General features: G+C 45.2%; 1 protein-coding gene across 1 annotated transcript in view; it reads right to left on the reverse strand.

The window, feature by feature from the left end:
* Positions 1 to 1,151: 1,151 nt before the first annotated feature.
* The window catches only part of LOC121854283 (serine/arginine repetitive matrix protein 2-like), a 28,510-nt gene continuing 12,192 nt past the window's right edge, over positions 1,152 to 17,469 (reverse strand). Inside the window, exon 2 of the mRNA XM_042348852.1 lies at positions 1,152 to 2,908. Within this exon, the coding sequence (XP_042204786.1) occupies positions 1,152 to 2,908 (1,757 nt within the window). The remainder of the gene's footprint in view (positions 2,909 to 17,469) is intronic.

Below are 17,469 nucleotides of genomic sequence, written 5' to 3' on the forward strand. Positions count from 1 at the left end.
TACGTATAAATTCACATCTATTATCCCACGTAATATAATTTCACCTCTATAATCCCACGTTATATAATTTCGTCTCTATCATCCAACGTATAATTTCTCAGAATTCGGGTGTTGAATCTTTAGGTGAAATAAACTAGGGTGCGTAATCTTCAGGTGCTCTCAGGCATGTATGTACTACAGTAGGTCTTTGAGAGAGAGAGAGAGAGAGAGAGAGAGAGAGAGAGAGAGAGAGAGAGAGAGAACTCACAGGTAAACAACACAGCAATTGACAGGGAGCCGAGAGAGTCGCCTACAGCAGAACAACACAGTCGGTAGCAGTGAAACAACGTCCTTGCCCGCTGACCCCAAGCCGCCGGGAGGACGCGGGGAAGGGGGGGAGAGGGGAGGGGTAATGAGGGGAGGGGAGGCAACGACGCGGTACTAATTGACTCTGTCTATAGTGTTCCGTCTCCTAATAGGGATGAGGCTAATCGTTTAAACGCCTGAATCGGGATGGACCAAAATTGGGTTGGAATCCCTAGTATAATTGGGTGAAAAAAATGCTGTCATTGGTGGGAATAGGATTTGAGAATAACATAATTTGGAGTTTAAATGTCTTGTTTGGGTTCATTTGAGTACGACGAACAATTAATTCCCTCGAGTACGATACCACCTGTACTCACGGAGGTTTATTATCATACACATAAGGTTAATATAATCGAACTAGTAATGATATAATCGGGAAGACCTTAAATAACAATGCCAAATAGGTAATAGACAACAATAATAAAATAAATACCTAATAGGGAAAAGACTTCTACTGCAGTGGTTCACATCAGTGTTGCCAGAACCCAAAGGTCCTGTAATCCCCCGTCACGCCAGAGGTCTGATTAAAATAATAACACTCTATCATTTCCTTGAACGGGACCACAGGTTAAGGTGATGCCCGGGGGGTGAGAGGGCATGGGAGCTGATGCCATATGATACCATGACTTATAAAGGGCCCCGGGAGAAGGAGTTTGAGGTATATGAGTATTAACTTTTCGAGTTTTAGACGAGAGGTTAGTGAGATTATTGAGTTAAAGCGACGGATTTCTGGGCTGCTCTTTTACGATGGTCAGGAGCTGCGGTTTGTTTACTGAGTATTGCGACCAAATGTTGTGTCATCAGTGTTATGTGTGCCCCGCCCCGCGCTCACCTTTCAGGGTAGAGATGTGTTCCTGGTACTGGTGAGACCGTAGGCGGAACTTGCTGGGGGCGTGGTCCTCCTCGTCTTCTTCCTGGAGGGTGGTGCGCGACGCCCAGGCGGGAGCGCTGCCGTCCCAGCTGGGGGCATCCTCGCTGCTGGGGCTCGAGAAGAGTGAGTCGCGGGAGGTGGTGCGGGAGGTGATGACGTACTTGGTGTAGGAAGGATCACGGTCGCGGATCAACACTCTGGTGCTGTGCTTCTGAACCTCGCCCTTGGCGCCGCCCTCCCACTGCACCGTGCTCACCGTCTCCATCGTCAGGTGGTCTTCAGGGCTCTTGGAATCCCTGCCGGATTCTCTGGCGCTCTCGTCTGAGCTCTGGAGCTTGTCTGCGCCGTGTTCTGGGGAGGCGCTGCCAGTGTCTGTATCTGAACGCTTCTCATCGTCCAGGACGCGAGGGTCGGTGGAAGAGGTGAGGAACACAGCCGTCGTTTCTTCTTCCTCCACCTCCAGGATGCGCTCCACTGACGGAGTCCGTGAGCGTAGACGTGACTTTGGTCCTGAAGGTGTTCTACTGCGGGTGGTGCGGGCCTGAGGTGCGGGGTCTAATGTGGGGCTGGACAGTCGTGGTGACAGCTGCTCCTGCTCCATGGGCTCCGGGGAGGGCGTGGTGGTGATGGTCCTCTCCACGCTGCGTCGAACCACCACCCGGTTATATCTCTTGCGTTCACCACGCTCAACGCTCTCATGCTCCTCCTCCTCTACACGCTGGAACACGTCACGCCCTTCACTGTTCGGGTCTTCCTCCTGAAGGTTGTCAGTAGTGGAGTGTGTTTCTACGTGAGGTTCACCATCTTCACTTGTCCACACTGTGGCCGTGTGTGTGGTGGTGGTGACGGCAGTGGCCTCACCACCTCGACGCTCGGCGTTTGCCACCACTTCCCTCACCAGAGTGTGGCGACCAGGGGAGGCGCTTCTCTCCCGGCTCCTCCTACGGTCACCGCTGGTGGTGCGGCTCCTGCTGGTGAAGCTGGCGCCAAGGTCTGGCGTCTCTCTCTCTGGTGTGGTGCCGCGGCTGGACCTTTGAGCGGGGGAGCGTCGCAGCAGTGGCCAGTCCTTCACGGGGGACACCAACTTCTGCCGCACCTCCTGACGGTGGTGTTCCAGCCGACGTTCGATCTCCTCGGCCAGAGAACCTTCCTTGGTGGAGTAGGTTGACTCCCAGGGCTCCGGGGTGGACCCCCTGCGTTCATCAGGCACCTTTTGGTCGTCGCTGCCTCGTCGTAGTTGTACCCACTCGCGGGTCGGTGTCATACTGCCTGATCTCATTCTTCGTCTCTCCTCAAGACGACGCTCAATGTCTTCAGCCAAGGTGGACGTGGCCTCGTCCTCCGGCTCCACCAACTCCCAGTCTTCATCACTCTTGGCGGAGGAGCGGCGCTGGTCGAGGGGCGTCTCCCTGCCCGGGCTGGTACTCTCCCGGCGCCTCCTCTTCTCCTTCCCGGGACCTTCCTCCATCTCATCAGCGAACACTTCCTCACCTCGCTCTAAAGACGGGGATCTGCCGCGCTCTGCTATGGGTGACCCTTTCCTTTCTAGAGAAGGAGACCTGTTTCGTCCCCACCAAACCTGCTCGAAGAAGGACACCCTGTTGAGCAGCGACCGCTTGTGTTTGTCAGGACGACCACGGTCGTCTCCGCCCCCGGAGGGTGGCGGCTTTCCTGGACTCTTGTCAGCCATCACTGTCCAGGAGTAAGTTCATGAGAGGTGTAGTCCGCGTGTGGCGGGTTGGCACGGCAGCTGGCGTGCGATCGTCAACACTGGCGGGGTCACACTGTGCCTGGTGAGGGCTCGCCTTCCACACCCCACCACCGGTTCCTTGGGCCCACACACCCACTCGTCGCTACCTCCTCCTCCCTTACCTTCAACAATTGCCACCGGGTCACCTCAGCCTCCCACCACAGCTAAAATACTTCCCCCATACACTGGACACGCCCCACCACAGCTACACTGCCACAGACATAGCTGTCATTGCCAATAAAAGCTAAAAAATCGACTCATTCCCTCTACCATATCCAGCCTGTGTCACGAACAGGGGAAGGGGGGAGGGTAAATCGTGCCCCACGCTGCCAGACGCACGAGCACCCACAACACCCACCACACATGGACTGTCATCACCAGCCTCCGTCCTCACAGTACTCTCAACACAGCCAGACACAACATGACGATGACTGACGAGTTAGAGTCTTCCCATGAGTGTTTTGAGTGACATAAACTGGGCGAAGGTGTGTGTTGTGAGCAGACAGTGGCGGCAGCCTTGAAACAGCCGGGTCTCCTCCACCCCCGCGCCCCTGGCTAGTCCTTCGGTCCTGCCTAGGTACAACGGTCACTCTGGGGTACAACGGTCACCCAGGGGTACAAATAGTCACCCTGGGGTACAACGGTCACCCTGGGGTACAACGGTCACCCTGGGGTACAAAGGTCACCCTGGGGTACAACGGTCACCGCCAGTTACCCCCTCATAGATACAGTCACCAATCATCGTCCTGTGTGCGTGTGTGTACTGTAGTATATTGCTTTCAGGGCTACTTCAACAGTTGAGAGATGTGTGTTAGTCTCTCTCTCTCTCTCCTTCCGCTTTCCCATCACGCCTCCCCCACTCTCCTCACCCCCAGCCTCCCTCTCTCTCCTCACACCCTCCTTCCTCTCTCCACACTCCACCTCCCTCTCTCCTCACTCCCTCTCCCCCACCCCTCCTTCCCCTCTCTCCTCACTCCTTCCTCCCTCTCTTACTCCCTCCTTCCCTCTCTCTCCCTCCCTCCCCTTCTCTCAATCGTTAGACCCCCCTGACCTCTGACCCTCTGTCTGTGTCTGTCTGTCTGTTTATCTTAGTGTCTGCCTCCCTACCTGTCTGTGTATGTCTAAGTGTCTGTCTGTCTGTCTGTTTATCTTAGTGTCTGCCTCCCTACCTGTCTGTGTATGTCTGTGTGAGTCTGTTTGGCTGTCTGTGTACAATCCTTCACGACATATTAACCAACATGACTCTTAAGACGGATATGAAGAGAAGAACTTGTAATACTGGTGTGTGTGTGTGTGTGTGTGTGTGTGTGTGTGTGTGTGTGTGTGTGTGTGTGTGTGTGTATTTTGGATGGAGAGAGAGAGCGAGAGAGTGTGTGGGAGTGATCGATTCCTACCTTCTTCAACTGACCATCTTACCTCCCCCCTCACCCCTAGCTCACTTCACCCATCTGTCTCCCCTCACCCCTTCCCCCTCACCCCCTGTCTCCCTCACCCTATCTCCCCTCACCCCCTGCCCCCCTCACCCCCCATCTCCCCTCACCCCCTGTCTCCCCTCACCTACTGCAGCAGCTCCCTAGCCAACTCCTACTTTGTATTCTTGTCACGGTGAGGTCAATGCTGAATTGCTTTCTCCCAGGTGTTTGGTAATTAACCACCTGTGGCTAATTAACACGATACACCTAAATGAATACTCAGGTATGGTTAACGTAGTGCAAGTTAACAAGTTCGCAGGTAAGGTTAACATGATATAAATTTAACAAATACAGTGAATTACAGTTAAATAAGGAGAGAAAGACTCATATAATGTAAAATTAACGTAGCTACCACATTCTTACGTGAAATTAACCAACATGACCCAGCCTGGAGCTTTATAGGACTGGGGTTTAATAAGACAGAGGTCTATTATCACTGGGGCCCATTAGAACAGACTCTGCTATCACTGGGGCCCATTAGAACAGACTCTGCTATCACTGGGGCCCATTAGAACAGACTCTGCTATCACTGGGGCCCATTAGAACAGACTCGGCTATTACTGGGGCCCATTAGAACAGACTCTGCTATCACTGGGGCCCATTAGAACAGACTCGGCTATTACTGGGGCCCATTAGAACAGACTCTGCTATCACTGGGGCCCATTAGAACAGACTCGGCTATTACTGGGGCCCATTAGAACAGACTCTGCTATTACTGGGCCCATTAGAACAGACTCTACTATCAATGGGCCCCATTAGAACAGACTCTACTATCAATGGGGCCCATTAGAACAGACTCTGCTATAACTGGGCCCCATTAGAAGAGACTCTACTATCACTGGGGCCCATTAGGACAGGTTCTGCTACCATTGGGGCCCAACTAACCACCCAAACGACCCTCATATAAAACATCAGGTCTATATATCATAGCTGTGTTGAGATAAGATGCTGATAAGAGAGTGTTTGTTATCAGTCACTCGTGTCAAGTCTCCACACCCTTCCCCTCTCCTTCCTTCACCCTTCCTCTCTCCCTCCCTCTCCCACCCTCCCTTTAACAGTTATGGGGTATAAGAGGCATTGTTTGTCCCTTAACTGAAGTAAGATGTCTCTAACCTAACCTAACATAACCTAACCTAACCTTGTAACAATGTCATGAGTGTTTCCCGCCGAGCGTGAGCCAATCGCAGTGATTTGTGAGGGTGAATACCATAGGCCTGAACCAATAAGAGAACCTGTGGGCGACGCATTATTTATTAATTTATTATTATTATTTTTTTTATTGGGCACTCCCCTACATCCTTGTGTAAGGTGAAGCGCAGAAGCGTTTACAGTGCCCAACAGGGAAGCATGCTAAGTTCATGCTTGCCTTTATGACTCATGAGTTAAGGGCGTAAAAGTTATTTTTTTATGGGGATTAGCCCACCCGGGCACAGGTCACTGACCCACATCGGACCTGGGAGGAATGTAGTAGTACTGTAGTAGGAATAATAATAATAATAATAATAATAATAATAATAATAATAATAATAATAATAATAATAATAATAAAATGATAATAATAATAAAGAACCATAAAGAAAAAAAAAAGAGTGAGAAACAATATACTGTATGTATGTTGTGTTGTCAATGGTAAGAGAAACAATTAAGACCCTGCAATTGTGTGTAAATGAGGCAGAACGTCAGATCACCAACCTGGGACTTGGTCACAATTTTCGTGATGCCATATGGCAGCAGGGTCAACCATTAGACAATACATCATGTTTCCAATATCTTCCCAGGCGGTAGTACCTCCCTGTTTGGTAGCTGTCTATTACCTACAGTTTGAAAAAGACAGTCTGGTTATGGAGAGAGTTAAGTGTCGGTGTCATCTCACATGGCAGGATGTAATGTGAGTACCTTTTAGGTTTTATCCGTTTCACGAAATGTATTGTGATTCATGTGACCCCTGGTTAGCTAGCTAGGAAGATAGGTTATTGTTTTGAAAGTATAACTATTCATTTTGAGTAACGTCGTTAATATACGAAGAACCGTTATCATTAGTTCTCAATTCCCTTGTGTATGGAGTAGAGTACTGTCCTTTATAAGTGTCTTTGGTGTAGGCAGTAATACAGTCAGCCATAAGAAACAACATAACCCTATCACCTCAGTTATCCCTATTCCACAGTTTTCCACCTCCTCAGTCTCCCCTTGGTGTGTGAGGCCCTACATTCTTTAACACACATGTATATGTGTATGTATATGTGTATATGTATGTATATGTGTATGTGTGTGTGTGTATATATATGTATATGTACTGTCAATGAATATGATGCATCTCTTTGTGTACGAACCTCTGTCCTGCATGGCAGTGAACAGTGACATTACCCATATGAATCTGACCTCTATACATTTATAGCTGTTAATGAATATGATGTATTTCTTTGTGTATGAACCTCTGTCCTGCGTGGCAGTGAGAAGTGATACCACCCTCAGTGTCAAGACCTGACTGAATTACTCAGAATAGGCAAACTGTACTACAAGCTCTGCCAATAAATTTGTTAAACTAAAAAAACTAACACCCCCCACCCCTCCCCTCAGACATAAACCAGTTTCCCTCTCTCAGTCGCTCCGCCACCCCTAACCTTCCCCATCTCACAAGTATGCAATACCAAGTTGACACAGAGAGAGTAACGAACAAAGAATGAAAGGGAATTAAAGAATAAAAAAAAGTAAGTAAAAGTAAAAATAAAAAAATAAGTAAATAAATAAAAATAAGAAAATAAAAGATATAAAAAAAGGATATAACCTTACTAAATCTAATTTAACATCACCTAATCTAACCTCATCTGATCTGATCTAACCTAACCTAACCTCATACCCTGAAACAATGAGTCAGGGCCACTACATCAAGCAGGAAGCTGGCCCGAACAGGTAGGCCACCCCTCCCCCCCTCCCTCCACAATGGCCCGCCAGACCAGGTGAATTACCCCTCGGCAGGTGAGCACGCCACACCCATCAGACTCAGTCCATGGTATCGACCCTCGCTCGCTGCCTGACCCCACGCGACACACAGCCAGGCAGCCAGTCAAGCTAGTCAGCCAAGGAGGCAGTCAGTCAAGGAATTAGTGAGGTGGTCACTCAGTCAGGTAGCCAGGGAATCAGTGAGGTAGTCAGTGAGTCGAGGAATCAGCGAGGCAGCCAGGGAGTCAGTCAGTCAAGGAGTTAGCCAGGGAGTCAGGTAACCAGTCAGTCAGCCATTCAGTCAGTCATTAGTCCATACGGGTAAGACAGCAGTACTAACCACACAACCAAGAGAAATAGTCCCCTCTCTCTTGCCTCCCCTCCTCTCCGTCTTCTCTCACTTCCCTCACCTTGGTAATCCGGTAATAACCTGTGTGTTGTTGTAATAGTACTGCATACTCTCTCTCTCTCTCTCTCTCTCTCTCTCATATAAGCGTTATTCCTGCTCCACAATAATCATCGTCTCAGTAATTATACAGTTATACTTTTTATTGAAATAATTCTAGTCTGGGGTGTTGTCATATATTTATAGACTTTATTATTATTATTATTATTATTATTATTATTATTATTATTATTATTATTATTATTATTATTATTATTATTGGGTGTGGGGGAGGGGGGTATAGGGGTTAATTACTGAAAAAAATATCTTAAGTTCTTGAGCACGAGGATTGGGGATGCGAAATTCTCCGACAGTTAGTTGGTCAGTAAGTCAGTCAGTCAGTCATTGAGTAGTTTAAAAAAATCACCAAGAGTTTTTTGGGGTTATATTTAAACCTTTCTTAATAATAATAAATAATAATAATGATAATAATAATAATAACAACAGGGGGACGGTCTGACAAGGGAGGGGAGGTTGTCTTACCAGGGTCTGGCAGGGGAGGGAGGGACTCTTTAATAGGGAGGGCCTGGCAGGGGAGGGAGAGTCTTACTAGGGCCTGGAAGGGGAAGAAAGGACTCTTATTGGGGCCTGGAAGGGGAAGAAAGGACTCTTATTAGGGCCTGGCAGGGGGGAGGGATAGTAGGTGTGTGTTGGGCAGCAGGGGAGGTGTGAGAGCAGGTTAGGGCAGGACAGGTTGGAACAGGTCAGACAGGATAGGCTAAGGATGTTTCTCGAGGGGGCCCTATTGTTTAAAAGTGCACACACACACACACACACACACACACACACACACACACACACACACACACACACACACACACACACACACACACACACACACACACACACACACACACACACATCCTCCATCACACTTAGTAAGAGAGATTTCACCTTCTTAACTATCACAGGTGGGGGAGAACGTCTGCCTACCTGTAATTAACTTAACTTCTCATTAACACAACCTGGATACCTGAGCCTGTTATTAGCCCCGTGTGTCTTGGAGGGGGAAGAGGGATTCAGGTTTGGAGTCTACGATAAGCGAATGATTTTGAAGGCTGGGAAAGATCAAGAGCTCAAAATTTGAATGACATGTTTTTTGTGATTTTGAAGGGAGTGATTTTTTGAAGGTAGTTTAAAATAAGTTGAATCCGTCACACACGTAATATTATAAGATTTCAAAGACGGAAGTTTTAAAAGTTCAAGATTTTAATATCACAGCACATACATGAAAAAATTTAAATTCCCACACACCCACACACACACAAAGACAAGGACACTCACGACGCCAGACTGAGGCCTTTAAATTCATACATGAAAACCACTGAACCAGTTTTCATTGGAATGTTGTCCTGGAGTCACATTCTGATACATTCGTACGATAAATTTTCCTCTTAACCTTAAATGTGATGATCGAACTACGACACAAAGATAAACTCCCGAAGTTAGTTAAACTTTTTCATAATTTGAGACATAAGAAAAACTAACGGTGTGTGTCAGTTAGTGGTCATGAAAGGAAGTATTATAGGTGCAATAAAACACTTTTGATCCTGTCTATAAACACGCTAGGAAGGGGGATCCGATCTCTTGTTGTGTTACCATAGAGACGCGGTTTATTAGAAAATTTTGAATTATATGGGATTCTTTGAAAAAATGAAATTAATGAAAATATGTAATAACTTGATACAGCTGTTGTGTACAAGACGTGTGTAATAACTTGATACAGCTGTTGTGTACAGGACGTGTGTAATAACTTGATACAGCTGTTGTGTACAGGACGTGTGTAATAACTTGATACAGCTGTTGTGTACAGGACGTGTGTACTAACTTGATACAGCTGTTGTGTACAGGACGTGTGTAATAACTTGATACAGCTGTTGTGTACAGGACGTGTGTAATAACTTGATACAACTGTTGTGTACAGGACGTGTGTACTAACTTGATACAGCTGTTGTGTACAGGACGTGTGTACTAACTTGATACAGCTGTTGTGTACAGGACGTGTGTAATAACTTGATACAGCTGTTGTGTACAGGACGTGTGTAATAAGATACAACTGTTGTGTACAGGACGTGTGTAATAACTTGATACAGCTGTTGTGTACAGGACGTGTGTAATAACTTGATACAGCTGTTGTGTACAGGACGTGTGTAATAACTTGATACAACTGTTGTGTACAGGACGTGTGTAATAACTTGATACAGCTGTTGTGTACAGGACGTGTGTAATAACTTGATACAGCTGTTGTGTACAGGACGTGTGTAATAACTTGATACAACTGTTGTGTACAGGACGTGTGTAATAACTTGATACAGCTGTTGTGTACAGGACGTGTGTAATAACTTGATACAACTGTTGTGTACAGGACGTGTGTAACTAACTTGATACAGCTGTTGTGTACAGGACGTGTGTACTAACTTGATACAGCTGTTGTGTACAGGACGTGTGTACTAACTTGATACAGCTGTTGTGTGTATTTACCCCAGAGCGGGCATGAGAGAGCCAGCCTTCTCACTGGGGTAAATACACACGTCCTGTCCAAGAGTAAATCGTAAATGTAAAAACTATGTACCGGTTACTGGTAACGGTTAGACGTGTAAACTTACAAATAACTGTACAGTATATATGAGATTTTTTTTTTAATGTAGATCCAAAGTTTTGGCGTCCCCCACTGTATTTACAATGACAAATGTGGCCCAGAGCCTTCAGAAGGTTAGGACCACTGCTTTAAGACAATAGCGGACTGGATCGTTTTCAACTGCAGGCACTTGTTTTCCCACACTCAGGAGATATGATGTTTATTACCCTATTATATGACATCCTTAATAACTCATATCATTCTCTCATAGCTCGATGGTCGTCATAGTCGATTCCGAGTGACAGCAAAGTAGTAGTAAGTAGTAGTGATGTATAATTATAGATAAATTTGAAGATTTCTTGGTTCATTCATCAGAAAACTAAAACAAAACAAATAAAGAAAGAAATTGAAGGATATGCTTTAAAAAACAATCAACAAAAGACAAAAAATAAGCTACCCGGGTGAGATCATTCGGCGCGTAAGAAATGTAAACAAACTAAATTCTTTCCAACAATTTCTATTCATTCATCAGAAAACTAAAACAAAACAAATAAAGAAAGAAATTGAAGGATATGCTTTAAAAAACAATCAACAAAAGACAAAAAATAAGCTACCCCGGTGAGATCATTCGGCGCGTAAGAAATGTAAACAAACTAAATTCTTTCCAACAATTTCTATTACCAGTCTCTCGTGATTATGATTTACAAGTTTGGTTTATTGTAACAAGTAACACGTATATCAGACCAACACAAGCTACAGAGAGAGAGAGGGGGGAGGGGTGAGTTAGGAGGAAGGAAGGGAGGGAGAGGATTGAAATGCACGAACGCTCCAGTGTCACCAACGAGGTCTAGGAACAGGAGGTTGAAGACAAAGAAAACGTCTTGTTCACATCCGCCTGAGGGACCCGCCAACCGCGCATGATTCCCCCACACACAAACACCCAGATCTTTATTTTATTCCAAGCATACACACTCTCATAACACTCTTTTAAGTATACCACAACATTCCAGGAATATTTTACGATATTATGCCATAGAAAGATTCATTCCAAAGGTGGTATTATTATCGTTATTATTGGTATTTTATTTTTGTTAAACAGAGTGGCGGGGTTCCTGGCAGACGGGCAGACGGGTTGATGGTTTCCAGGAAGATATTACAGAGTAGGGCGGTGGTATACAAGGCTCCCGGCATACATTATTGGAACACCATCACACGCCCTAAAATTTTACATTATATCGTAAGGTTTTTTATTATTCTTATTTACATATTCTACTAAGTAAGTAATGTAGACTGCATTTACGAATAATAATAATAATATCAACAATAAGAACAACAACAATACTAACACTAATACCAACAATAACAACAACAACAACAACAACAATAACAACAACAACACCACCAACAACACGCCCTTCACCTAAGTTAATAAAATAATTGCTTCATAAATTTGGCCAAACATAATCGCTACCGTGCCAAAGTTGCCAGCGTATAAATATTACCTCATTATTCATCACAACATCAACACAGGTAACACATGCGATAAAACACTCACCAATTAAACCCACCATCAGTGACCTACAGCCAACACCCGTATAACAACACAGGAATCAGTGAATCACCTCCAGGAAACTCACTGCATTATTTAATTTATGTATGAACAATGGTGGGTATATTGTACTCACCCAAAGATGATAGTTTGTCAGTCCTTCATGATTATTGTTGACACTTACCTGGAAGAAGAAAAATTATAATTGAATATGTAGAAGAGAGCGACCTGAACCTAACCTAATCTAAACTGACCTAACCTAACTTAAACTGACCTGACCTAACCTAAACTGACCTAACTTGATTTAACCTAACCTAAACTACTCTGAGCCTGATCTAACCTAAACTGACCTGACCTAACCTAAACTAAACAGACCTGATCTAACCTAAACTGACCTGACCTAAACATAAACTGACCTAACTTGATCCTGACCTAACCTGACTTAACCTAAACTGATCTAACCTAACCTAAACTGACCTGACCTAATTTAAAATGACCTAACCTAACCTGAAGACCTAAACTAACCTAACCTGACCTAGCTACAAATACGTGTATATGCCCCAGAGACTCAGAGAGCCCAAGAGTATAAACATACGAGTATAAGGTTACCCGAGATACACAGATGAGGGGTAGGAGAGAAAGAGAAGGGAGATATAAAAAAGACAGACAGACAGGAAAAGAGAGATAGACAGAGACCATGAGACAGGAAAAACAGACAAGGAGAGTGTCAAAAAGAAAGAAAGCGGGTGTCAGAGAGAGAGAGAGAGAGAGAGGTCTGAGTGAAAGGAGAAAGAGGGTGTCAGAAGAGAGAGAACAGGGTGAGAGAGCGGGAGAGAAAGAGGTTTGATTGAAGGGAGAGAGAGAGAGAGAGAGAGAGAGAGAGAGAGAGAGAGAGACCAGCCTGCTTGATTGTGGTGTACAAGGAAAACTCTCCACCACCTCACCTCATGTATGTAGGACGCTGCTGTTGTTTGTGTCCGACCTTGAGGCTTTACACGTCCAAAAAAAAAGTAATAATAATGATGACAACAATAATAACAATAACAACAGCAAAGATAATAATAAAAACAATAATAAAATAAAAACAATATTAATAATAGTAATAAAAAAAACGATAATTTTAATAATCCCACGACCGTAATTACACACGTCAAAGAGGTCCCGCAAGGAGAACTGTTAGTGCCGACTCTGTTTACCAACCTCTCAGGTACACACTAAGAGCTCACGTCCAGCAAGAGTGACACCATTTACAGTTGGGAAATGGGTGAGGGATGTGGGTGGTAGGTTAGTGGTGGGTGGTAGGTGGTGGTGGGTGAGAGGTGGTAGGTGGTGGTGGATGAGAGGTGGTAGGTGGTGGTGGGTGAGAGGTGGTGGCAGGTGAGGGGTGTTGGTGGTAGGTGGTTGGTGTGGTTTACATGTTAGGTGCCAGCAGGCGATGTTGTGTAGGCGGTGAATGTCAATAGGTGGTGTGGATGCAGGAGGGAGGTGAATGTATGCGGCAGGTGGCAATAGGTGGTGTAGGCGGGAGGTGGCAACAGGTGGTGTAGGTGCAGTAGGCAAGTGAGTGAGAGCTGCAGGCGGTGCTCGAGCATATCAGCAACGGTGCCTTCAGAATACAGATGAGCCTGGCCAGTCTAAGAGCCTTGGCAGGTAATGAAGAAGCCGGGGTACCGCAGGGGAGATGCTGACACCCTTTCCTGTTCTCCAAAAGTTTGTTATGGAGGTAGTGACAAGAGGAGGACGAGGGGAAGGAGGAGGAAGAGGAGAAAAAGAAGGAGGGAGACTGAAGTGAGAGTGAGTGAGAGAGAGGGAGGGATTGAGAGGATGCAGTAGAGGTCAGACAGTCAAGCGTCGAGGCATTTCCTGTCGCTGTTCACTTTCTCCTACCCTCCCACACCTCCCTCCCCCCTCTCTCTCATTCTTCCTCCCCCTTCCTCTTCCTCTCCTCCCACCATTACCATATATTCCTCCTTATTATCACACGTTAGCCTTTATCTACTCCACTGACAAGGGATATGGAAGACGGGGCAAAAAATAACATTGTGTATACTAACCAATGTTCAAGCGACGTAAACATTGGAGCAGCGCAATTTCACGACAATAACAAAAGTCAGCTGATCGGCACAACACACTCTCTTACCAAGGGTTAAGTCATTGTATTGAAGAAGTTAAATCATCGTACTCAGGGGCATGTCATAATACCCAAGGGATTAATTCGTAATAATGAAAGGGTTAAATCATCATACTCAAGGGATTAAGTCGTAATAATCAAAGGGTTAAATAATTATACTCAAGAGATTAAAAGCGTAAAACCATTGTACTCATGGGGTTAACTCATCGTAATCAAGGAGTTAAGTTATTGTACTCAAGGGGTTTAACATACTTTCTCCTCACAGTTATACTCAAAACACAAAACATAGAATACTGTGACCGTGAGACACAATACTATCAGAGGCGACAACACCTACGTAAGTTAACTCTGAACCTTTGAACTTAACATAAATATAAAACCTCAGGTGTAATTCTCCCAAACACAGTGAAGTTTTTTGTTTGTTTGTTTAAGTTCAAAGGTTTCAATGTTGGTTCGACACACACACACACACACACACACACACACATCTATACTTAAAAAACACACACACATTCGCCTCCCCCAACACACAAACCCACCTACCCCACACATATGTAACCCCACCCATCTACCCACACAGGAAACAGCGAGTAAACATTAACGGTACTGATTGGGGTAACGTCACTAGTGGAGTACCCCAAGGACCAGTACTTGGACCATTACTATTTATTATATATATAAACGACATTGATATAGTCGTAGACAGCAAAATAAGTAAATTTGCCGACGATAATAAAATGGGGCGTGAAATTGAATCTGACGAGGACTCCGTAAAACTACAGGAAGTTTTAAAAAAAATTTTCGAATAGTCTGAAAAATGGCAGATGAAATTTAATGTGGACAAATGTAAAGTACTTAGTCTAGGAGATGTAAACAGTGAAACCAGATATCAGATGAACAACGTTGTTATAGAGAAATCCGACTGTGAAAAAGATTTAGGAGTAATGATAAGTAGGAATCTTAAACAAAGTAAAAAATGTGTATTTGCTCAAAACAAGGCTAACAAAGTACTTGGGTTCATACAAAGGAGTGTTAGTTACAAAACTAGGGAGGTCATCCTAAAACTGTATCTTGCGCTTGTAAGACCTCACTTGGATTACGCGGTTCAGTTCTGGTCACCGTACTACAGAATGGATATAGAATCCCTCGAAAGAGTTCAGAGGAGAATGACAAGACTAATCCCGGGCATTAGGAACCTTGAGTACAGAGATAGGTTAAAGCACCTTAATTTGCACTCCCTCGAGAGACGGAGAGTGAGGGGCGATATGATAGAGGTGTATAAATGGAAGTCAGGGCTAAGCAAAGGTGATATAACAAAGGTGCTCAAACTATCCAACCAGGAGCGAACTCGTAGCAATGGTTTTAAAGTAGACAAATTTAGATTTAGGCGCGAGATAGGTAAACACTGGTTTGGAAATAGAGTAGTGGATGAGTGGAACAAGTTACCAAATATCATCATTAACTGGAATACGCTGGATAGCTTCAAACATAGGTTGATGGCTATATGAGCGATAGAGGTTGGGTGTAAACGGGACTGCCCAGTATGGGCCAATAGCCCGCTGCAGTTTCCTCCATTCTTATGTTAAACCCATCCACCTCCCCCGCACAGCCCCACATAACCCCCCACACACCCACCTCCTCCCACCCCCACGTGCCCCCGCCCACATGTACAAAAAAACAAAAATCGTGCCACCTTTTAAACCCCTGACATGATCCTCCCTCTCCCCCCTCCCTCCCTTAACACATTTACACTTTCTCTACTGTTGATTCATGCTACACACACACACACACACACACACACACACACACACACACACACACACACACACACACACACACACACACACACACACACACACACACAAATAGAATGAAATTGAATAACAGTGAATGAAAGAAGAAGAAAATACGTTCATTCACACCTGCCTCACCCAACCCAACATTATAAGACCCATTAACCCCGACAATACGATTCTTACCAAGGTCAAGTCGTAGTCAATAACTCTCCTTCTAGGCAGGACACCGCATATGATAGGGATCCCTCCCTTAGACCTAATACGATCTATAGCTGCCTTGAACTTATCAAGAAGCTCCTCGCTCCTACACCGGCCAATATCATTGCCTCCTGCACTGAGGCAGATAATGGGTTTGTTCCCATTACCAGACAAGATATTGTCCATCCTGTCAATTATATCCCCCACCCCAGCTCCTGGCAAACACACCCTCATCCTATTTTTGTTTTTACCACAAAAGGCCCTGTCCATGTACCTTACCTGTGAGTCACCAACAATTAAAGTTTTTATACCTTCCTTGTCATCCCTGTCCCTGACTGTACTAACGTCCAATTCGTCTATCAAGGGACTGAATGGGTTGGTACACTTAGCTGTTGTTGTCGTTGTTATCGTATCCTTGGTGTACTTCTTCACCACCAGCTTGGTCCTCCCACTACTCACAACCTTCCACTCGCTTGAGTTTTCGTCAGACACTGGCTTTCCCTGTCCAGCCTTCCCTTTTAACCTCGCCAGCTCTTCCTTTAATTTCAGGTTCTCCAACATGGCCCTCTCAATTTCTTCCTTGGCCCTCGCCAATTCTTCCATGGACCACTCCAGTTTGGTCAACAAACTCACATACCCAAGACCGCACATAGCACTGGCCATATCTGATAATTATCCCTCGGGAGCTAACCCTGCTGTGACCTTTCCCCTAGTGAGGTCAACCTAGCACACACCTAAGCTGACCAACCTGTGTGACCCCTGTTAATAGGTCAAGAGGTCATCTTAAATATACAGGGGAATAGATTAATGTAGCTTGACTGTATAATAATTTGTTCTATTAAAAAATATTAGTCTCTTTCTACCCCCTCCTTTCTCTCTCTCTTCTCTTTTCATCCTCTGTACTTTCCCCTTCTCTCTCCGCCTCCTCCTATCTTTCTTCCCTCTTCTCTCTCCTCTACCCTCCTTTCTCTCTTCTCTACCTCCCCCTCTCTCTCTCTCTCTCTCTCTCTCTCTCTCTCTCTCTCTCTCTCTCTCTCTCTTCATTCCTCAGTTTGTATCACCCAAGACGTTTCCGTGACCCAAGACTCAGATTAGAATGGAGAGGTGAAGTGGGAGGTCAAGGAAGGAAGGAAGAGAGAGAGAGAGAGAGAAAGTGACCAGCCTGGCCATATCACTTTTCATTCCTTCCCTTTCGTTCTCTCCGTCCTGTTGTTGTTGTTGTTATTGTTATCATTATTTTTGTTGCTGGTAGTGATGGTGTTGTTCAGTTATTGTACTCAAGTTAATAAGTCATCGTAGCTACTCAAAAGGCTAAGTCATCGTACTGAAGGGGTTAACTCATCATACTCAAAAGGCTAAGTCATCGTACTGAAGGGGTTAAGTCATCATACTCA

The sequence above is a fragment of the Homarus americanus genome, unplaced genomic scaffold (assembly GCF_018991925.1).
Source record: "Homarus americanus isolate GMGI-L3 unplaced genomic scaffold, GMGI_Hamer_2.0 scaffold50564, whole genome shotgun sequence".
In the NCBI taxonomy this organism is placed as follows: domain Eukaryota; kingdom Metazoa; phylum Arthropoda; class Malacostraca; order Decapoda; family Nephropidae; genus Homarus; species Homarus americanus.